The 23877-nt window shown below is 48.0% G+C and overlaps 1 protein-coding gene across 1 annotated transcript in view; it reads left to right on the top strand.

Annotated features, from left to right (window-relative positions):
- The window catches only part of CARD11 (caspase recruitment domain family member 11), a 54137-nt gene that overhangs the window by 12777 nt on the left and 17483 nt on the right, over positions 1 to 23877 (top strand). Inside the window, exons 2-14 of the mRNA XM_066640536.1 lie at positions 721 to 933; positions 1409 to 1546; positions 3271 to 3596; positions 4482 to 4661; positions 8160 to 8312; positions 8931 to 9056; positions 9968 to 10162; positions 11029 to 11217; positions 14076 to 14127; positions 15821 to 15936; positions 20181 to 20284; positions 22010 to 22062; positions 23701 to 23812. Coding sequence (XP_066496633.1) covers positions 735 to 933; positions 1409 to 1546; positions 3271 to 3596; positions 4482 to 4661; positions 8160 to 8312; positions 8931 to 9056; positions 9968 to 10162; positions 11029 to 11217; positions 14076 to 14127; positions 15821 to 15936; positions 20181 to 20284; positions 22010 to 22062; positions 23701 to 23812 — 1943 coding nt within the window. The 5' untranslated portion in view covers positions 721 to 734. The remainder of the gene's footprint in view (positions 1 to 720; positions 934 to 1408; positions 1547 to 3270; positions 3597 to 4481; positions 4662 to 8159; positions 8313 to 8930; positions 9057 to 9967; positions 10163 to 11028; positions 11218 to 14075; positions 14128 to 15820; positions 15937 to 20180; positions 20285 to 22009; positions 22063 to 23700; positions 23813 to 23877) is intronic.

Below are 23877 nucleotides of genomic sequence, written 5' to 3'. Positions count from 1 at the left end.
CAAGCTTTACTCTTCTCTAACTTCTCCATTTGCCCTTAGGGCATGTCCACAAATTACATATTGTTGACAAGTGCCCTCTATAAGGGAATGCCTCTAAATTATAACCTCTTATCACTACAGTGTCCATGCCAATGAGCTAGAGTTCTTCTGGCTTCAGTCCCTCCCCAAACCTCTCTAGATGTTAAACACTGCAGACCTGTGCAGATTTTCTTGAACCCCTGAGTGAAGCTATAAAGGATCAGGCTGCAAATCTCTGAGTCGGATACCAGCGCACAAAAGTGCACAGGTACACCAAATGCTTTTCTCTCCTTTCACCCCCTCCCCCCAGCCAATCTAGATTGACAAGTTTCCTACTTCAGAAGCTGGGTCAAGACCAGCTGTTTCACCTGAGCGGCTGAAGGCTTCACCCATATGGCTGAAGGCTCTTCTCTCTCTGTTAAACCTTTACTCTAAAATAGCTAGTCCTGACCTGGCTCCTGAAGTAGCAAGGAAACCTCTCTGTCTAGATTGGCTGGCTACGGGAGGGGATGAAAGGGCAAAATCATTTGGTGCGCATGAGAATTCTCGTGCACTGGTCAGTGTGAGAATGGGGATGGGTCGACTCCATGCATGCTCCGGTTTCCCTCTGCAAAATGTGCGTCACCTCCTGCAAAACAGGGTGAAAAGCCTTTCTGAATCCGTGCATTGATGGACCGGGTCTTCTTTCTCTCTTCTTCAAAGGCGGAGATCCAAAGATGGACGACTGCTTGGAGACTCTGAAGGACGAAGAGGATGCCCTCTGGGAGAACGTGGAATGCAATCGGCACATGCTGACACGATACATCAACCCTGCCAAGCTGACCCCGTATCTGCGCCAGTGCAAAGTCATTGATGAGCAAGACGAGGATGAGGTGCTCAACTCGCCGATGCTGCTCTCCAAAATTAACCGGGCAGGTACGACTTTGTAACTGGTTCCAGCTCTGCTGAGTCAGACATTCTGAGGGAACTATTTGTCTGGCAAAATGTTTGCACCATCCTAGAAGTCTGATTCAGTTGTGTGAGTGCCATCAAGTTGACCACTGGCCTTTGGTTGGGGACCGATTTCTTGGGTGACCTGGACTGTTATCTCTTAAAATGATAAAGTTAAGAGGAGTGGCACCAATCCTAGTGTTGCCACTGTATTTAGGCTGCATGTATGATATTGCCATTTATTCTGTATGGTCTGGTATGGGAGGAGGTCCATCAGGGGGGTGACACAGTGAGCTCCAGCACTGGGTGACACAAACCTTAGTGTTGCCTCTGTTTATGGATGGCAATCATTTATTTTAATTTTCTGTAACCATTTTGCATTGGTTTCTTCTCCCCCTCCAAAAATGGCAAGAGATCTTGGTTGTCTTCTCAAGTTGCTGTGTGTTTGGGCTACCTCTAGGTCGGCTGCTCGACATCCTACACACGAAAGGGGAGAGGGGCTACGTGGTCTTCTTGGAAAGCCTGGAGTTTTCCTATCCTGAACTCTACAAATTGGTGACAGGGAAGGAGCCCACACGGCGGTTCTCTACGATTGTTGGTGAGTCGGACCTGTTCTTATAACTCGATTGATGTATAACGCAATAAAGGAAACCATAATTTCCAATTATGCAGGGGATGGACAGAGTGGATAGGGAGATGCTCTTTACACTCTCACACAACACCAGAACCAGGGGACATCCACTCAAATTGAGGGTTGGGAGAGTTAGAACAGACAAGAGAAAATATTTCTTTACTCAGCGTGTGGTTGGTCTGTGGAACTCCTTGCCACAGGATGTGGTGATGGCATCTAGCCTGGACGCCTTTAAAAGGGGATTGGACAAGTTTCTGGAGGAAAAATCCATTACGGGGTACAAGCCATGATGTGTATGTGCCACCTCCTGATTTTAGAAATGGGCTATGTCAGAATGCCAGATGCAAGGGAGGGCACCAGGATGAGGTCTCTTGTTATCTGGTGTGCTCCCTGGGGCATTTGGTGGGCCGCTGTGAGATACAGGAAGCTGGACTAGATGGGCCTTTGACCTGATCCAGTGGGGCTGTTCTTATGTTCTTAACTACAATTCCCAGGAGGCCTTGCAGGTCTCTTGTTATCTGGTGTGCTCCTGGGGCATTTGGTGGGCCACTGTGAGATACAGGAAGCTGGACTAGATGGGCCTTTGACCTGATCCAGTGGGGCTGTTCTGATGTTCTTATGTTCTTATAAATAAAAATGTATTTGTAAGTTCCTCAGATAGGAACAAGTTTGGGCGGTGGAAAACAGAATAATTACAGCAGGACAACTGATATCTGTAGAGCTTTATTATTAAGAGCCCTGCTGGATCCAACAATATCAGACTGAAGGTCCAACTATCCCCCCAGCATAATTTCTCCCAGATGGTTCCAGAAACTCAAGCTGAGTCTGAAGGCAACAGCCCTTCTCAGCTGCCACCCAGCGCTAGTCCTCCCAGCACCTGAGGTGGTGTACCAAATGCCACCCCAGTTACTCGGCATCGGAGACATCTATCCCATCGCTCTCTCCTTCACGTATCCTTCTTTGCTATGTTCCCTTCTTCCTTTTTGAACTCAGGGAGCTGGAAGAGGAGGAGCAACAGAAGGAAATGGAGGTGGGCAGACAGAGGCAGGGAGTGGGAAAATTTGCTGCTTGAAGCAACCACTTCAGTTAGCCTCATGGATGAGTCATCCCCTCTGCCACCCTACTAACTGGACCTGGGGGGTATTCTGCCTTGGAACATGGAGACGGGCATCATGCTTCATAGTATCAATAGAGCTGTCTTTTCAGCTCCCCCATGAGTTTCTCCAAACTCTTCTTAAAACCATGCAGAAGTATCCACTTTCTGCCAGTGCAAGGGAGTTGCACCAGGATGCAGGTATCTTGTGCTCCCTGACGCATCTTGGTGGGCCACTGTGAGTTGCAGGAAGCTGGACTAGATGGGCCTATGGCCTGATCCAGAGGGGCTCTTCTTATGCTCTTATGACTCCCATCAATAAATTATGCATTCCATATAGCAATATCCTGATTGGCTTCCATCTGATCTGCTGGTCAGGGCAACCAATCAGGAACCACTTCAATGGCGCTAGTATGACTTGCTCATCCGTTGCTTATTGCTCTGGAGCCGTTTCAGTTCCTTGTGTCCCAACTCCTGATGCAAATTCAAGACTCTCTGGACCAGGCATCCTGCCGCTGGTCATCTCAGCCCTCCCAGTACTTTCTTGCACTGATCCATGTAGCCACGGTCCCCTGTTTGTGTTGTCTTCTTTTTCCAGTAGAGGAGGGTCATGAAGGCCTCACCCATTTCCTGATGAATGAGATCATTAAGCTGCAGCAGCAGATCAAGACCAAGGACGCTCAGCGCTGTGAACTCTTAGCCAAGGCCCGTCAGATGGAGGACGAGAGGAAGCACCTGAAACTGAACAAGATAGAGCTGCTGACCTTCCAGGAGAGGTACAACAAAATGAAAGAGGAAAAGAACAACTACAGTGATGAACTCATCAAGGTGAAGGATGAGAACTACAACCTGGCGATGAGGTACGCCCAGCTGAGTGAAGAGAAGAACATGGCGGTGATAAGAAGCCGAGATCTCCAGCTAGAGGTGAGGCAGGCACTGAGGTGCGTTGCCCTGAATGAGCTAGAAGGTGGGACACACTGGAAAGCTGGGAGGGCTGTGGGGCTGGAGAAGTATCCCACTCTATGTTCTGAGCTGGCATGTTTAGATTCCAGGCTAAGCAAAATAACAGCACAAGTGCACTGTGAAACGGGTCCTTTGACCAATCACGGCTTCGGTTTGAAGCCTAGATTGGTGATTTCACTTCTGGCCTTGACGTCACTTCCAAGTTAACCACTTCTGGTGTGCCCCTACAGATTGTCATTCTAAAAAGTGGGTCCTGGTGCTAAAACGTTTGAGAACCACTGGCCTAGAACCTTGGCTTAAGGTCTGCCTCCAGGCACCTTCTACTAACTGAGAATTTTAAATACCTTCCCTAATTACAATTCCAAGGATTGGGGAGTGTGTACGTGTGGAAGCCATGATGGTAGCGTTAAACTAAGATGTTTTTGCAATATAGGTGTGCCCTGTGAGAGATGACTCCGTCCATCCAGCTATTTTAGGCACCTGGTTTGTGGTCTTAAGGCCACTTGCCTGTCCTTGGTCACTGAAGACAGCTTCAGACAATGTCATGATCTCTCCAGGTTGTTCTGGGATAACTGATTTGTTGCTTAGTCATCTCTAAGCAATCATCCCTGTTACTGGCAGAGATTATTCTTAAAGGACCTTCATAGAGGCTTAACAATGCTCAGTGCGACTTGGAATGTGGATGTTGGACACCCTCCCAAGGACGTGGATTGCAGACCGCTTGAAAGCATGCTGCTAACTGGAGTGGAGATGCGCTTGGGGAGCATTGTTCCTTAGAAGTGTTGCGAGTGTCTATTGATCGCCGTTTATTCTCTCTTTCTCTGAACGATATCTGGGACTCACCAGATTGACCAGCTGACACACTGCTTGAATAAAGCACAAGAGGAATGCAAATTGGAGAGAAACCAGTCCCTGAAGCTTAAGAACGACATCGAAAACCGGCCAAAGAAGGAGCAAGTTCTGAAGCTTGAGCGAGAGAACGAGATGCTGAAGACCGAGATTCAGAAGTTACAGACTCTCATGAAGGTAGACATGACAGGCTTGCATCCTATTTTGGAAGGCTTGAATCCAGTTGGCTGGGTTATGTATGACCCATTGGAGGACCAATATTGGGTCTACACTGAGTGTCATGGTATAGGGATTCCACGTGTTGTCACTGATGATTTGGATGCTGTAGGTCTGAGTTCTTCAACCATGGGGTTAGAACCCCAACGGGGTTGAGAAGCTTCAGTTGTGGGGTTGTGGCAACTTACGGAAATGAAAAAGGTTGAAGACCACTGAATTAGTATACCACCAGGTATAAATGGAAAGGCATCTGGTGCACCCCTTCAGGCACCAAGCGATGGTATCCCAGCCCTGCTCAGGTTCTTAGCAATGGTGCTATATTTCACTAGTGCCAGGCTACAGGGTAACCTTTCCTGTTTTCTTTAATAAGAATATTTAGTTACAGTGAACAGTGCTGGGAGAGCATAATGGGGGGTGGGGATGGGGAGTGGGTGGCAGTGGAGATAGAGAGTGGACAGATGGGGTCCTAGGAGGTGGACGGGATCGAAATGGTTCCCTAGTCGCATACTTTATTGATTTATATATTGGGGTTGTGGCACAAAAAAGGTTGAAGACCACTGGTGTAGGTCAGCAGTTTTCAAAAAGTGTTCCATGGGTGGTTCATTCAATCAGAAGATTTGTAATAAGGGTACAGTGGGTCCTCCTTTTCTGTGGACTTAGCACCTGCGGATTTGAAGATCTGCAGATGCCAAGCTGTGGCTGGAGGGCCTCAAGAGGACCTCCTGGAGGTGACCAGAAATCACCTCTGAGGGACTTTCTGAGGCACAGGGAAGTCACACACGGCCTCCTCAGAAAGCCTCCTGGATGAAATTGGAAGACACTTCTGGTTTGCTGGCATGAACCGAGGGTGCTTTCCAGTTGTGTATGGGCAGGGTGACCAGATGTCCTAATCACAGAACAGGACAAAGCACCCCAAAATGTAAGACAGCTAAGAAAAATGTAGCACACGATGAAATAAAAGCTAAGAACACTCATATATTGATTTCATGTGGTTAATTTAAACAGTATATTACTTATTATTAAATTTAAAACTATATTATGTTTCATTTATTACATATAATTTATTAATTATAAGAAGGCTGCGTGCTGCGTGCAGGGGCCTGCTCACAGGGAAAAGGAGATTTTAGTTCTCTTCCGGGACACGAAGCTAAAAAAGAGGATATATCCTGGGGGGAAAAGGACGTCTGGTCACCCTGAGTTTGGGAGGTGTCTCAGGTTGGGCATATCCCCCAAGCAAGGAATTGTGGCATGCATGGGCCAACCGCAGAGTTCCTTATCTGCAGATTTCAGTATCTGCAGGGAGTTCCAGAACAGATCCCAAGGGCCCACTGTATAGATGTTGCCAAGACTCATATTTCTGGGCTCGAATATGTAAGTCTGGACTTGTAATGCTTGCCTCAAACACAAGGTGAGCATTAAAACCTCAAGTTCTATTTCTGCAATGGCAAACCACAATATGAAAGAGGAAGGAAAGGAAGGAGCTTCCTTCCTCTCCCCTCTCCTGACCTGGTGCTACAGATCGAGGGTTACATCCCTCCTGTACGGGAATGGCCAAGTGCCTCCTGAATGAAACCTTTTGCTGGGAAAATCTGCAGCGGATCTGGGGTGTCGTTCAGTCTCAGGTGCGTTCCACCTTGTGTTCCAAAGCGACACCCCTCGGCGTTCCCTTCTGCCAGCTGTAGTCACGGGAGATGCATTGCAAATAATAATTTGGAAGGGTGAGAGTGTTAATCAGTTAATCAGCATGACTAACTTGAGCTTAATCACAAGCTGGAAGTAAAGCAGTCAAGAAATGGAGCTGTAATTAATCGGAGCCAGACAACTTGGCCCGTTCCCGAGCGCTGGAGATGTGACGGGGGCTGCAATTCTATTTTGGCTTACTTGGAAGTAAGTCTCATTCAAACCAGCAGGAATAAACTGAATAAACATGCATGGGATCAAAATATCGATGCCATTTCGGGCCTGAGAACGAATAGAAGAGGGTTTTTTTTCCCCCCTCAACAAATCAATTTCCTTTTTGCTTGTCACACATTTGTACCTTTTGACTCCTGGTTTATGAGATTATTTTGTGGACAGCGGATTACATAAAGGCAGCAGAGGAAAAGAAAAGGTATGCTTGAGTCAACAGCAGTGACTCCAGGCATGGATTTTCGATTATTCAGTACATGTTGCCCTGAAATGTGCCTACGTGTTTTCAGAATTTCATGCCAGTATTCCTAGTCCCTGCTCTTTGGCACAGAACAAATCCAGTTCGACAGAAACACGTTCGGCTGAGCCGTTCATTGAGTGACTTGTCCAAAAGAAAGCAATCGGGGGGTTTGGGATGTGACTGGGAGGACATCGAACCTCTGGGGCTGGGTGAGGCACTGACTGGGAGGCAATCTAGCTCTCAGGTTGGAGCTCATTTCCTTCCGCAACTTAGCCAACTCTCCGGATGAAAATATGAGCCTTGTCTGTGTGCTGAGCAGTGGTGTAGCTAGAGGGGGTGCAAAGCACAAAGTTTTGCAGGGACCCTCACTGCGTTTTGTTCCCATCTGTTTTGTTCCCATCGCCGGGAATGGCTCCAAAGGGGAGCGTGAGGGCCCACTTGCATGCCACGGTGAGGCTCTGTGCAAAACTTTGTGCTTTGCATCCCCTCTAGCTACGCCACTGGTGCTGAGATCTTCAGCTAGGGCCTGACTTTGTGTTCTGTGGCCTGTAGTGTTCCGTGGCCTTTTTTTGTAGCAGCAACTTGGCTGTGAAACTCCCCCCTCCAGAGGTCCATATGCATATCCCCATACTGCATGCCTTCCGCCATACTGCAAAGCCTTTACTGTTTCAGCCGGCACATAACCTGTGCTGCCAGATTTTCGAGGCCTTAATTGGCCATCTCTCTCTCAGATGCTCTGATGCTTTCGGTTGAGAGCAATATGCTGAAAACAGGTCAAAATAGCTCTCAGCAGCTGTAGCCAGCCCCAGGCATCTCTCAGCATGGCAGAGAAAAATTCCTGTCTGAAATCCCTGAGAGCTACTTCCAGTCAGTGTTGATAATACAGGACTAAATAGACCAGTGGGCTGCCTCAGTATAAGGCAGGTTTCTATGATTTACCTGGGATAGGCACTAAAAAAATGGACACTACCTTGTTGTTGGATAAATGTTTGTCCTCCTGGTTTGGATGAACCCCCTAAACCTGCAACAAAGAACCAGGGTGTGATCATAGATGTGTACGTTTAGATAGCTCTCAAATGCAGGTTGTAATTGCTCTTGCAATATATCTTGCAAAGATGTGCACCAGAAAGTAGCTATAACACTTTGACTTGAGGTTCTGTGTGAGTTATCTAGAACCTAAGCAAATATTATTCGTTCCCCGCTCTCACTGTGTCCCTGCCCTCCATATCTGCTCTTTTTTCTGTATATCTGTTTGCTGTTCCCACAACTGCCCTCCATCTCTCTGCCTTTATGATATCACCAAATTACAGGCTGGGAAACCCGGGTTGCCAGATTCAGACAAAGCCATTTTGGATATCCTAGAACATGACCGGAAGGAGGCGTTAGAGGATCGCCAGGAGTTGGTCAACAAGATCTTTAATCTCCAGGAAGAAATTCGCCACGTGGAGGACCTCCGAGATAAGGTGTGGTGGGAAATTTACATTGGGAAAGAGAGGGGATTGGTGGGGGGCAGGGCTTGCTTGCCACAGAAAGGGCCTCTTAGGTCTTGCTGTTAATATCTGGACACTCCTGAGTATGTTCAAGAGCGTAATTTAATTTGGGGGCTCATGGGAGTTTTAGTTTCCTATGGTTCCTCATCCAATACAGTGGGCCAGGAGACAGAGGAAACTACAGGTGCAATGCCCTTGGCATGAAATGGGCTCTTGAACATGGTCTTAGCTGGGATAAGGTCTACAAGGCCTTTCGTGTTTGCATTGACCATCAGTGTTCCCCCCACCACTTTTGCAAGGGTAGGTTGCAAACATAAAGGCCTGGAAGCTAGGTCTCCAGTGCTTCTTGGAAGCTTGAAGCTTGACCAACTTCCCTAATGTTAAGACAACACATAACAAGGACTCGTGAATGGGCTCGCGGCACCGTCTCTGGAGCATAACTCAGCCCTCAGACACTCGTGTCATTGTGCAAGCAGCCAGGCTGAAGTTTTGGCGCCCGGCAATAGCTCAGCAGGGTTTCACTCCTTTGGAGCAAGTGAGACTTTATTGATCTCTTAGATGCACTGTGCATATTGATTGGCTCATTTGCAGTACCTCGAGGAGAAACAGGAGCTGGAGTTAAAATGCTCGACTCTGGGGAAAGACTGTGAAATGTACAGGCATCGGATGAACACTGTGATGATCCAACTGGAAGAAGTGGAGAAGGAGAGAGACCAGGTAATTGAAACCACAAGAGCAGGGAGAAGCAGAGGAAAGAAAGAAGAACAAGGGTTAACCTTGAGCCAGGAGTTATTCTGGGCCCAGATCTAGGGGGGAGAAAAGTTTCCCTAAAATCTGCCTCTAGTTCTATCACTCTCCCCTGCTGCAGTGAGCCATTTTTTCCCTCCAAATGTCCTTCCTCTCCTTACAGGAAATACTGCTTCCTTTTTTCTGCCCTCACTCTGATGTCATTGCCCTGAAGCCAAATTAGAATGAAGGCAAGAATGGGAACCCAGAGGACCACAGAGTGAGGGTGCTATGAATCACATCCCACAGCCTATTAGGCATGTCTTGTTCCTAGCATTTCCCGGGGGTTGCAAAAACAGAGGGAGGGTGTTGTCAAGTACATGGGAAACCACAACACCCCCAGGCACCAAGTCAGTGAATTGCTACAGTCCCAGCATCCTCTGGTCTATGCGCTTTCTCTCGGCACAATTAAGAGAATCTATGCCAAATCTACAGCTTTGCATTTATTCAGTTGCATTTTTGTAAAACCTGCCCTTCCTTCAAAGGGGCTGAGGACAAGTAGATGGCTCTTCTCCTCCCCATTTTGCCTTCACAACAATCCTGTGAGGGTTAAGCAGCAAAATGAGGGCTGGCCTGAGGCCACCTAGTAAGCTTCCTGGCTGGGTGGGAATTTGAACCCAGGTCTGTCAAATTCAACACTCCACCACGGAACATCTCTCTGTAACTAAGACTGCAGATAATTGGGAATTAAATTAGATGGGTATCCCAGGCATGCAGCCCAGGTAATAGCTGCACACAAATTGACACAGAGGGGAGAGTCCCTACCCCAAGGAGTATATCACCTGGGACAAACTGGGATTTAGGCAGTGCAGAGGAGGGTTTGACTCGCTTTCCTCTTGCAGGCGTTCCGTTCTCGTGATGAGGCCCAGACACAGTACTCTCAGTGCTTGATTGAGAAGGACAAATACCGGAAGCAGATCCGGGAGCTGGAGGAAAAGAACGACGAGCTCCGGATTGAAGTGGTCCGGAAAGAGGCCTGCATCGTTAACCTAGAGTGCAAACTCCGCCGTCTCTCTAAGGACAACTGCTTTGACCAGGTAGCACCAAAGATGGCTAGGATTGCGTTCCTTTGACTTAGGGCAACTCACACATTGCTTTTATTGAAGTGGGCAACCAAGATCTGTGACCTGTACCCCTAGAGTTTCAGGTATGAATGCAGGAATTGTGTTTGCAAGCGTTGTGTCTCATACAAGTACACTGATCAAGAGCTAGAAATGGCTGCAAGTCCACAGGGTGCCAAACCTACATCTTCAGCCACCTAATGTGTGAAATGGCCTGCTGTGTTTAACCGTGTCATGATTTGGAGGAGGGTGGAGTTTTGGTTATTAGCCTGTTCTCTTTGGTAACAGAAGTGGTGGAAGGTCAGAATGGCCCCAACTCTGTCCCAGGATGGACCTGTTCATGGACCTGCTAGACCAAGGGTGTCAAACATACGGCTTGCAGGCTGGATGCAGCTTTGGGAAGCTTTTTATCCGGTCCACGTGATAATTGGACTCTCCCAAAGCGTCTGTTTTAGCAGTACCGTTTCTGCCGAGGAATCGCTTTGCAGACCACCTCTCAGCTGCTGAGCTGACACTTCCGTGCTGCTGAAAGAGCAGCCCACATGATAACTGGGCTCCCGCATATCTTGAAAATATGATCAAGGCTTGCACATTTTCTCTTCAGTCACTTGCAGCTAATGAGTTTCTTTGTGAGATCCAAGCGCTCATTTCATCTACCTAATGACATCACTTCCTGCTTAGTGACATCACTTCTGGCCCTCATCAGACACCATGAATGCTATTCGGCCCACTGTATGAAATGGGTTTGACACCCCTGTGCTAGACAATGTCTTGGAGGTGTGCCATTGGGAGACCACAAGGGGTTGACTGCTTGCTAAATCCTCCCTTCCTTTTGCTTTCAGAGCTTACCAAGGAATCTGCCCCTCACTATAATTTCTCAGACTTTAGAAACGTCCGTTCCCAAAATAAACGGCCAGGAGGCCGATGACTCGTCAACTTCTGAGGAGTCCCCAGAAGACAGCAAATTTTTCCTCTCCTGTCAGCCTCCATTCAAGAGAAGAAATAACCTGAAGGACACCAAATATGTCCAGGTATGCTCCATCAGAAGGCCAGATTTCTATGGGGAGTGGGTGGTTCTTGAACTGTAGACACCCCTCCATCACAACGGTCCTTCCCAATATCCTAAGAGGGGTCCCAGCTGACTGTGATCTTGCTGAACAGGAAGCCTTGTTGAGATCAGTTTCAAGATGTCTGGAAATCAGTGCTTCTTGCTAAGCTAAGCATGGAGTGAGACCAGGGGCTCTTGGGAATTGCATTGAATAGAAAGGTTTGGCTGTTTGGGATAGTTGCCTGAACAACAACAAAAAGTCCAAACATTGGAGAAATACCCTGAGCCCTGCATAGAGGGCTGATGGAAAAGTTCCCATTGGCTGGGAAGAGAGTAATGGGATGGAAGCAGCCAAAATTCTGAGCAAAATTAGCTACCTAATTCAGAGTTAAATTAAGCCTTGTCTTCCTTGCTCAACTTTAAGGGGAAGCTGGCGTGCATTCTTTCATTCTGCCTGACTTGGCTGGGTAACAGAATCTTCTGCTGCACTGGTGAATGCGACAGAAGTTGCGCTAACTAAGATTTAACTGCAATGGAAGAATGGGCTCCCCCCCCGGTTATTTCGTTATCCTCCGGAACCTTGGCTTTCATTACTGCCAACTGCAAAACAGCTGTTCTTTGAGCCAGAGCTGCTACCAACATCCACAATGACCTGTCTTCCAGAGGCAGATTTAAGGATCATTCCAGGTCAACTGTAGTCCACCAGGGCCCCAACATGGGGCTACTTGGAGGTCTCTGAGGCTACAGTGCTGTGCACACTTACCTGGGAGTACGTCCCATTGAATTCAACAGGACTTCTTCCTAAGCACACATGTTTAGGGTTTAACTGCTGGTTCCTAGTGTAGTGTTTTACAGAAGGTCTGCATAAAACAGTGATTGTCAACCTTTTTTCATCTCATGGTACACTGAAAAGGCGCTAAAATTGTCAAGGCACACCATCAGTTTTTGAACAATTGACAAGGACACTGCACTGCTGACTGGGGGCTCGCATCCCCCAGTGGCCCTACTAATATATAATACCTAAACACCCACAGCACACCTACAGACCATTGGCACACTAGTGTGCCTCGGCACACTGGTTGAAAATTGCTGGTGCAAAGCATCATACAACAGAGCTTCTGTTCTATATAATCTGGATACATTCAGATCTGATGGCATACAATGAATGCAGGCCCCTAGAACATCTGTCTGGTTTGATCTGCACTGAGATGTCAGGTCTCGTATCTTTCCACATCCACCACTTGAAACATCAGTGCTGAATGTCGGCCTGAACTCTTTGATTGAACTCCTGAGGAGCAAGAACAGTTTGTTGTTGAGGTTGCATCTAATCCACCAAGAACACCGTAAAGTCAAAATGTGTTTGGCAACCAGGATTTTCACCCACCTTCTTGCACATTAAACCCCCTGACTCTGTGACGAGACCATTCAGCAGTTCAGGGACTGACTGTATCTGCCTTAAAACTGTAGCTCTGTGTAAGCTGCTGCCTACCTTTGTTTAGTGGTTTTCTGTAGTGCTCAGAGATAATACTGTCTCTGGACAGTATTTATATTTATAATATTTATACCTCACCTATCATGAAACTTAAGGCAATAGGCTTGTAATTCCCAGATTGCTACCTATCCAGGTACTAGCCAGGTCTTGAGCTGCATTAGCTTAAGCAGTGTGGCTGGATCCTCAGATGACATCCTAGGACGTGGCATCCTAGCATATCCCAGGACATATCAGTGGCATCTCTAGGGGTTACAGGGCAATGTGGACCACACCAAGTGATACCACTAGTGACTAAAATTGTGAAAACCTTGGTATTTACAAATAATACCATCATGCTATATACTATTTGATAGGTAATTTAATGCAAAATGCAATGAAACAAACCACACTGAAATATCTATATTCTATCAAATGTTACAGCCAAATAACCAGAAAAGGAAAACACAACTGCCTTATGTAACAAAAAGTAGATCTCCTTCACTCACAATTGACCAATGAGACTGATTGTTCTGAGAGGCAATGGGGAGTTATTATGACACAAAAGGGAACCAATAAGGTGTTATTGTGAGTCAGCTCTCATGCCCATGGGTCAAAGCTCATATTAGAACTCTGATGCAGTTGTGTGAGTGTCATCGAGTTGGCCAGTGAGTTTTGGTTGGTGGTAATTCATTGGGTGACCTGTAGTATTAAAATAAAGTTAATGGGGGTGGCACCAACCCTAGGGAAGCCACAGCATTTAGGTTGTGCGTATGGTATTGTGATTTGTTCTGTATGGTCTGGTAGGGGAGGAGGTCCATCATGGAGATGATGCAGTGAGCTCTCACACCAGGTGACAGAGACCCTAGTGACACCTCTGGCCACTATCACTTCAGAGTAATTGTGACTTAAAGCTGTTAAGAGACTTCTTCTCCATGAATTTTTCAGAGCCTTTAGTGAACTGGTTGTATTGACTGCACCCCCCTGCAATCAGTTCCATGCGTTCATTTTCATGTTATGTGAAACGGAAAGCACTGCCTTTGGCCAGTCAACTTCATGGGGCAACTCCTGAATTCTAACACTTGGAGAGAGGGAGAAAAATGACCCCCTCTCTGCCCTGCATTCCTAATCTTGTAAACTCTACCCTGTAGTCCTCCTCCATTCTCTGGAATTTCCAGATCCTGTTCTCTTACATTATGTGACTGCAATCTCTACTATTTAAAAAAATGAAGGGAAAGTTAAACATCTTCCTGTTTTACCCCCAAGAAGGTAAACTGGGTCACCACTTGGTGATGAGAAAATATGGAGGGGGTCTCTTTTATGGGGAAGGCTCAATATGTCCCGAGCTCAGCTTGATTTCTGTCCTCTTTCAGCCACCAAGAATGAAATCCCCGGTCAACCTGAGCAAGGCATTGGATTTTCAAGGTCAGAGAACAACCCCACGTCCCTCTTGCCTGTTTTGTGTCAGTTTTCTCTCTTAACCCTCAAGCTATTTCACTTGTTCTAATGTTTCTAACAAGGCAAACACAAAACCTGTTAGAGAATTGGGGCCATTTTATTCCTGCTTGACGTCCCTTGATATGGGCAAGACCTACTGCCTGACAGTGAATTCCCTCTTGATGCATCTAAAATGTCCCCATCAGAGGAAATGGGGCTGTTGGGGGCAGTCCATGTGTAGAGAGGACTAGGGGGGCAATCCAAACTAGAGGCTGAGCATTGAGAATGTTTTACTTGAAATTTGGAGAGTAAAGTTGAAACAAAAGACACCCCCCCTCCCAAATCATCCTTCTGGCTTACCTGTTTTTACAGCCATTGTTGACTTTCCTTGCGATACAAGGACATCTGCAAGAGGGATCTGAAGGCCTTAGGGATGGACCTCAACAAGTGGGAAACCCTGGCCTCTGAGCGGCCCGCTTGGAGGCAGGCTGTGCAGCATGGCCTTTCCCAGTTTGAAGAGACACTTTGCCAACAGTCTGAGGCTGAGTCAAAGAAGGAAGGCCCATAGCCAGGGAGACAGACCAGGGACAGACTGCACTTGCTCCCAGTGTGGAAGGGATTGTCACTCCCGGATTGGCCTTTTCAGCCACACTAGACGCTGTGCCAGAACCACCTTTCAGAGCGCGATACCATAGTCTTTCGAGACTGAAGGTTACATACATGTTGACTTTCCACCAGAATGGCACCTCTCCCATTGATGTGCTTCCAAGAGGTTGCCATTTTTTAAATCTACAAGTCCCCTCTGTGATGATCAGACATGGTGCCTAAACAGTAGTCATAAAAGAGATATAAGTCAGCCTGCTAGCTGCTTAGGTGCATTGCTGTTGTGGTTGAACTGAAACGTTGCCTGCCCAAATTGCAAGTGGCAACATGGAGGGAGGGGAAGTTGAGTAATTTCCCAGAGGGGGGTGCAATGGAGAGACAAAGTGGGGGCAGGGGACAGATTTACTAGTGGTAACAGCACTTGCACCAGTGGCTACCAGATGGAGCTTGTTTTTTAAAAAATGTATTCCAGTTTCATAATCCCCTTAACCTCCCCCAAAGCTCCAGAACTCACGTTGAATATTCTCATGAAAAAGTAGCTCATCCCTACAGAGAGGATGTCAGAGAACTTGACCCAGCCCTAATTATGATACAAACAGGTAGCATTTTGGGCAGGTGGGTGTCTACCTGCATATCCAGTATTTGAATCCAGAACTGATTAAGCTAAGATTTGTCTATGTTACCAAAAAAACCCAGGTGCTGGATTCATGTTGAGGGTTGGCTGGGGGGTGGGATCCACTTTCAAGCAAGGATTTGAATTACAGATTCCCAGGGGGGTGGACTCCAAAGGGGCTTCTGCTGTACCTTTCTGCTTTGACTCATCCCCAAATCCTGATGTTTTTACGAAAAGAGCAGCAAGCAAAAGAGGTCATCTTGGGTCATCAGGTAGAAAAGTCAACAGCACAGCGGGCAAAGCCTCCATCATAAACCAAAATAGAGCGATACTCCCAAGTGTCGGGGGGGAGGGAAGGACCTGTTTCCACAGCAGGATTTCCATTGAAGCAAACCATAATGCCCGTATCTCTGTGGTCTCACCTCCTCTCTGACTTGATCCATTTCTGTCCTTTTACGAGCCCAGCAGTCCGCGGATACGACAGCGACAGGGGAGAGGCCAGCAGCGGCTACGTGGACAACAATTCCTCTAATCCCGTTTCCATCGGCAGCGGAATGGGCAACTGCGAAGTTGGCAAAATTGTAAGGAGATTGCAGGGTGCCCCTTGCACGACCCGCCCCGTCTAATACCCGCCCTGTCTAATACGACCCGCCCTGTCTAATACGATTACGGGAGGGGGCACCACCATCTGCAGTGTGGCTAACCCCGACCCACTCAGAAATGGAAAGGCGTTTTCATTAACCTTTTGTCTTAGAAAGAAAATCTTATTGCTGCGGTATGTTTATTTAAAGAGACTGCAGCAAATTCTCACTGTCTCACCTTTCAGTTTAACACCAAGCGGTGGAAAATAAATGGGGGGGGGGCGGGGTGTGTGGGTTTCTTACACTGCTGCATTGCAATTGATTTATTTTATTATAGCATTTAAGGTTCTTTTCAGGTTCTGGTGCCCTCAGTATCTGCAAGCATCCCATGGGTCAGGCAAAGGGTGCGGGTAACAGCTGGGGGCTTCGGCTGATCCATTTCTCCCCTGCTTGGATGTGTTCCCACAATCTCCCCTTCTAGATATTCCATTACACACAATGTGATCACCGACACAGCAGGCGCAGTTAGTTATAGAGGAAACGATCTGGTGGAGTGTTAATAAAAGGCTTGATGAAGAACGAAAACACCTTGCCGGGGGATTTGAAGAAATACTGCCCCAGGATTTTTTTTTCCCCCAGCTTGCTCTCTGCTATCGCCAGGGAGGGAGCCTTCGATACAGTCATGAATTATGATGCCTGGGCTTCATGGCAATACAGAACCTGTTCTGAATTGGTGCAGCCAATAATCTAGGGAAGACAAGTGTGGTGTGTTTTGGGGAGTGGCGTAGCTAGAGGGGGTGCAAAGCACTGTGTTTTTCAGGGAGCCTCACCACAGCATGCAGGGGGCCCCTCTCCCTCCCTTCAGAGTCATTCCAGGCAGGGGGAACAAAATGAAAAAATACACCATTGCCCACTGCCCGCTATCAGCCCAATCCTATCCACACTTTTCCTGGGAGTAAGCCCTGTTGACTCAAATGGAACTGACTTCTGAGGAAACATGCATAGGATTGGGCTGTAAGTCATGGGCAACTGTGTCCATGGGCTATGTCAGAATGTCTGATGCGGAGCGGCAACAGAAGACAGGTCTCTTGTGTCTTGTGTGCTCCCTGGGGCATTTGGTGGGCCACTGTGAGATACAGGAAGCTGGACTAGATGGGCCTCTGGCCTGATCCAGTGGGGCTGTTCTTATGTTCTTAAACTACAATTCCCAGGAGGCCTTGCAGGTCTCTTGTTATCTGGTGTGCTCCCTGGGGCATTTGGTGGGCCGCTGTGAGATACAGGAAGCTGGACTAGATGGGCCTATGGCCTGATCCAGTGGGGCTGTTCTTATGTTCTTAACTACAATTCCCAGGAGGCCTTGCAGGTCTCTTGTTATCTGGTGTGCTCCCTGGGGCATTTGGTGGGCCGCTGTGAGATACAGGAAGCTGGACTAGATGGGCCTATGGCCTGATCCAGTGGGGCTGTTCTTATGTTCTTAAACTACAATTCCCAGGAAGCCTTGCAGGTCTCTTGTTATCTGGCGTTCTCCCTGGGGCATTTGGTGGGCCGCTGTGAGATACAGGAAGCTGGACTAGATGGGCCTATGACCTGATCCAGTGGGGCTGTTCTTATGTTCTTAAACTACAATTCCCAGGAAGCCTTGCAGGTCTCTTGTTATCTGGTGTGCTCCCTGGGGCATTTGGTGGGCCGCTGTGAGATACAGGAAGCTGGACTAGATGGGCCTATGACCTGATCCAGTGGGGCTGTTCTTATGTTCTTAAACTACAATTCCCAGGAAGCCTTGCAGGTCTCTTGTTATCTGGTGTGCTCCCTGGGGCATTTGGTGGGCCGCTGTGAGATACAGGAAGCTGGACTAGATGGGCCTATGGCCTGATCCAGCGGGGCTGTTTTTACGTACACCTCCGTTTTACTCCCTCGACCTGGAATGGCTCCAAAGAGAAGGGAGAGGAGTCCCTTTCATGCTGAGTGAGGCTCCCTCCAAAACCTAGTGCTTTCCCTCTAGCTACACAGCTGGTGGTGGGAACTTCACTCAGGGAGATGTCATTGACAGGGCGTATTAAGTGGGGGTTTTTTGGAGGGGGGAGTCATTATCAATAGAGTGAAATGCCCCCCTTCATTTTGACGCTCCATTCACAGGGAGCAAAGTGGGAAGGGGATCACTTTGGCCTTTTTCACAGATGGGGAAGCCAAGATGGGGTGAAGGGTACGGCTACCACCAATGGCAATAGTCCTCGTCCTTACAGTGGCCATTGTATTCCCAGAAGCCCACCTTGGAATGGTGCTAAACCGCCTTGGAGCATGATTTCAATCAGTGTTGTCACAACGGGGATGCAGCCAGTTGTGTAGGCCGCACCAGGTGACACCCTCAGAAGGGTCACACTACACCACTAGAGCCCCTGTTCAGTGATCGCTGACCCACTCTGGACTTAGCTGCCTCTCTCTCACCAGTTGGTGAGAACACAAAGCAGTTGGTTCAGGAGTAAGCTGAAAATCACCGGATAGAGGCAGTCCGGAGGTGAGCTTTTCACATTTAATTCAGTGTGATAACCTGAAAGGTTGGGGGCAATGTGGTTACATCATAAGAACCTAAGAACAGCCCCACTGGGTCAGGCCATAGGCCCATCTAGTCCAGCTTCCTGTATCTCACAGCAGCCCACCAAATGCCCCAGGGAGCACACCAGATAACAAGAGACCTGCAAGGCCTCCTGGGAATTGTAGTTTAAGAACATAAGAACAGCCCCACTGGATCAGGCCATAGGCCCATCTAGTCCAGCTTCCTGTATCTCACAGCGGCCCACCAAATGCCCCAGGGAACACACCAGATAACAAGAGACCTGCAAGGCTTCCTGGGAATTGTAGTTTAAGAACATAAGAACAGCCCCATTGGATCAGGCCATAGGCCCATCTAGTCCAGCTTCCTGTATCTCACAGCGGCCCACCAAATGCCCCAGGGAACACACCAGATAACAAGAGACCTGCAAGGCCTCCTGGGAATTGTAGTTAAGAACATAAGAACAGCCCCACTGGATCAGGCCATAGGCCCATCTAGTCCAGCTTCCTGTATCTCACAGCGGCCCACCAAATGCCCCAGGGAACACACCAGATAACAAGAGACCTGCAAGGCTTCCTGGGAATTGTAGTTAAGAACATAAGAACAGCCCCACTGGATCAGGCCATAGGCCCAACTAGTCCAGCTTCCTGTATCTCACAGCGGCCCACCCAATGCCCCAGGGAGAACACCAGATAACAAGAGACCTCATCCTGGTGCCCTCCCTTGCATCTGGCATTCTGACATAGCCCATTTCTAAAATCAGGAGGTTGCGCATACACATCATGGCTTGTAACCCGGAATGGATTTTTCCTCCAGAAACTTGTCCAATCCCCTTTTAAAGGCGTCCAGGCTAGACGCCATCACCACATCCTGTGGCAAGGAGTTCCACAGACCGACCACACGCTGAGTAAAGAAATATTTTCTTTTGTCTGTCCTAACTCTCCCAACACTCAATTTACATCACCCCTGAACTCTCAGAACGCTGAGCTGCTGAAGGTGAGCACTGCACTGCCCTTGGGAGGCCTCCAATTTAAAGGCAGTTCCGGCTTCTACCCAGCAGTTGCTGGGAGTGTGGTGACGGCATTTGGCCTAGATCCCTTTTAAAGGAGACTGGGCAGATTGTTGGAGGAAAAGTCCATTCCAGGTTACAAGCCATGACAGGTATATGCCACCTCCTGGTTTTAGGAATAGGCTGTCTCAGAATGTCAGGTGCAAGGGAGTGGCAACAGCGTGCTTCTGGAGGTATCTGGTAGGCCACTGAGAGATACAGGAAGCTGGACCAGATGTGGTTATATGTTGCTATTTTCTTGTGAGCTGTAAATTACCCACCAAGGGAAATTTGCTTTTATGTACAAGCTCCAGGCTCCTCAGTGGGATATGAAGGAACTCAAACTCTTACCATAGTCTCAGCTCAAATGAAACCCCTCCTCTTTATTTGGGGTTTATTGGCCTTTATTAACAGGCCAATCATCTGCTTGCGGCAACATTTCTTGAGGGTTTTGAGGCAACACGAGGGTGGTCAATACACACCCTCATTTGGGATGCGTTAGGAATCCAGGCTTCTGATCTGCTTTGGCAGCCTTCAAATAAATTGAATATCTATTGACGGTGTGGTATCTCCGAACTGAACTGAGCTCTGCATTCTTAATCACATTTGTTTCCCCCCTTTTTGGTCTCGCCTCTTGAAACGCAGCAAACGCTACGAAATCGCAACGCCAGCATTATGTCCACGACCCCAGAGCCTCCAGGGAACGATTCAATAGTCCGGCGCTGCAAGGAAGACGCTCCTCACAGCAGGTGGGTGTCGCTGGGCCAAAACGAGATGCTTTTCAAAGGCCAAGACCTTGGGGCAACCCTCCTTTCCGGTATAATGGAATCGAGACATTGGTATGCATGATCAGACTTGACAGGGGCATCACTAGGGATTGTGTCACCTGATGCGGGAGGCCAGCATGTCATCCCTTTGATGGACCTTCTCCCATGCAGTGGGTGGGGCAACGCCCTGGGCAGTGGCCGTGGTGATGGACCACCACCCTGCCCCACTGATTTTTTGGCTATAACTTTTGATAGAATAGAGATATTACAATGTGGTTTGTTTCATTACATTCTGCACGAAATTGCGCTTCGATTGATACATAACATGATGGTATTATTTGAAAATACCAAGATTTTAAAAATTTTGGTGAGCGGTGGTATCACCCCCTGGGCGCTTCACACGGTGCGCACCCCCTGCACCCCCTTAGCAACTCCACTGAGGCTCAAACTCCAGAACCACAGCTGTGGCAGTTGTAACAATGGCATGACTTTTGCACAGGCAAGCACCAGCTTCATGGTGGACAGCGAACATGTTGGATGTTGTGTAACTGCAAAATGCCCATCCTTAGGCATGCTGTGTTTGCGGGGGAGGGAGGTAGTGTGTCTCCCACTGCAATGTGGGCTGCAATGTGCCTCTGTCCTTACAGAGTCAGCAGAGGCCAAGCCTCTTCCTGTTTCTGTAGCCTCTGCAGTGTGGTCTCCAAATGTGGTACTTGATTCCTCCGTGGGGAAGGCAAGTGCTACATCGTCTACCTGTTTGTTTTCCTTCAAAGTCCTGCCCCCCACCTGCTTTTCTTCTGTAGGAGAAAAGATTTGCTTTTTCCCCTGCGGGAGAAAAAGCAGAGGGGGGGTACCTACTCTGAGCAGAATACCAGCCAGTGATGAATGGGTTACTCATCTCCTCTTCTCCAGTTGCTCTGATTACACGTTCAGTTTTCAACTCAGGTTGGCAAAATGTGTCAGGAGACGGCTGCAACATTTAGTTCGACCCTAAATGAGGAGGAAGCAGGTGTTCTTCGGTGGGGGATTTGATTCCTCCTCGCCCTCCCCTCTCCCGCTATGACACATGTCGTCATTATTATTATACTGTTTCTAGGTGCCGTGTTCGCAGAAGACCCCCCGAGGGGGGAAATCTGTTTGAAATTGTCAGGAGACTTTTGATTGCATTTGACAAGGTGACCAGGGCAACTCCATTTTTTCTTTGCTTCTTTGGGTACCTGAAATACTTCCCTTAGGCTGGCGCATTGCCACTGGTGAACCTGTGACATTTTGTATGCATGTGCCGATATTTAAAAAGAACAAAACAAAAACCAGCACACTGCCAACTATAAAAAGCGTTTCCAGGTGCAATGGGCTGAAATGGTTCAGAGTCAAAAGCTGGAAATTTGGAACTGCCCAAGATAGTGCCATCTCCTTTGACATGTCTCCGGGGTGCTAACCTTTTGCTGCTTGGGAACTGTCCCACCGATTGCTGCTCTCCTCCCAGATTCCGCTGCAGATGCCTCTCAAGCATCTGACTTCATTCACACATGCCTGTCTCTGAAGGTGCAGCCTGCTCAGTGCTGTCTCTCTGTTTCACCTGCTACCTCAGACAGCCTCTTACACCACCAGCTGTCTGCTACCTGTTGCAGAATGCTAAGAAGTGTAAAATACACCAGGCAGGAGGAGAAAGAGGGAGAAATTCTTATTTTCTTCTTTTAATTCCAGCCTGACTGAAGACGACAATGACAGTTTTGGCTATGATGCTGCAGACTTGGAAGGTAAGGATTGGGGGGGTATCAACATGATACCCTCACCAAACGTCCTTATGAGGAAAGGCTACGGCGTTTGGGCCTCTTCAGCCTAGAAAAGAGACGTCTGAGGGGGGACATGACTGAGACATACAAAATTATGCATGAGAAGGATAAAGTGGATAGAGAGATGCTCTCTACACTCTCACATATCACCAGAACCAGGGTTTATCCACTCAAATTGAGTGTTGGGAGAGTTAGAACAGACAAAAGAAAATATTTATTTACTCAGCGAGTGGTTGCTCTGTGGAACTCCTTGCCACAGGATGTGGTGATGGCGTCTGGCCTGGACGCCTTTAAAAGGGGATTGGACAAGTTTTTGGAGGAAAAATCCATTATGGGTTACAAGCCATGATGTGTATGGGCAACCTCCTGATTTTAGAAATGGGCTATGTCAGAATGCCAGATGCAAGGGAGGGCACCAGGATGAGGTCTCTTGTTATCTGGTGTGCTCCCTTTGGCATTTGGTGGGCCGCTGTGAGATACAGGAAGCTGGACTAGATGGGCCTATGGCCTGACCCAGTGGGGCTGTTCTTATGTTCTTAACTACAATTCCCAGGAGGCCTTGCAGGTCTCTTGTTATCTGGTGTGCTCCCTGGGGCATTGGGTGGGCCGCTGTGAGATACAGGAAGCTGGACTAGATGGGCCTGTGGCTTGATCCAGTGGGGCTGTTCTTATGTTCTTATGATGATGGCACCACCTACTTAATTCATTAGTTGAATGCCTGCGCTGTTTTTAAACACACACCCCATTCATATGGAGAAAAGCTAAAACAAAGAAGAACAACTCCCTAAATGGGGTTGATTCCCAGGATAGGTTGGTCTGCACATTGCATCATATGGGTAATTTTTCATGCATTTCAAGAGCAACCAGTCTCACTTCCCACCATCTTATTGCCCTGTCTCGGCCTCAAAAACAGACCCACAAGCAGTGGCATCGCTAGAGGGAGTGCAAAGCACTAAGTTTTGCAGGGAGCCTCACCGCTGCATGCAAGCGGCCCCTCCTCCTTGAAGCCATTCTGGACAGGAGGAGCAAACGGAGGCAGAACTTGCCTCACATGTTCCAAGCATTCCTATTTCAGGGAGATCCCCTATTTCTTGACACCTGTTCCTGGGGAGGGGGGGGAACCACTGTCCCACTTTTGCCTTGATGTTTCCTTATAGGGTTGTGTCTTAAAATGTTGCTTCAAGCCCCAGCTCCATTCCCCTAGCCGTGCCTAGCGGTGAAATCCTGTAGTGGCATCAAGGAGCATCTAGGACGCTGGTGCAAACACCTAGGCCCCCCAAGTAGCCATGTGAGGCTTCCCTACAGCTCTCCCCCCCCCATTAACACCCTATCCACACAATATATCTTGCTGCAGAAGAATTCTGTTGCTGCCATTCTGTAAGTATGACCAGGTGTGAGACTAAACATTCGATTGAACGTGGGACATTCAAGCGGTTGCTGCCAGCAGCCTGGAGGGGCACCTCTGAGAAATTGGCAGAGGCAAAAAAGTTGAGTGGGAAGTGAGCCTCAGTCCAAATTTCAAGTCAAAAGTTCTCAGCAGAGAAATTTCAGCAAGACGCTGAGATGCTTTTTAATTCATTTTTTTTCTTTCTGCCCTTTCAGATGACTTTCATGACCGGTACTCCTCTCTGCCTTCCTCCTCATCTTCCCACCAGTCTGATGGGCTTGATCTTGAGCAAGTCAACTCCATTTTCAGGAAGTTCTCTCTGGAGAGGTATTTCTGAAAATTCCAAGGTGGATGTATTCTCTAGTCCGGTTTATACCAGTGTTTCTCAACCA

Source organism: Tiliqua scincoides, chromosome 13 (genome assembly GCF_035046505.1).
Source record: "Tiliqua scincoides isolate rTilSci1 chromosome 13, rTilSci1.hap2, whole genome shotgun sequence".
NCBI lineage: Eukaryota > Metazoa > Chordata > Lepidosauria > Squamata > Scincidae > Tiliqua > Tiliqua scincoides.
This window is presented reverse-complemented; position numbering and strand designations above follow the sequence as displayed.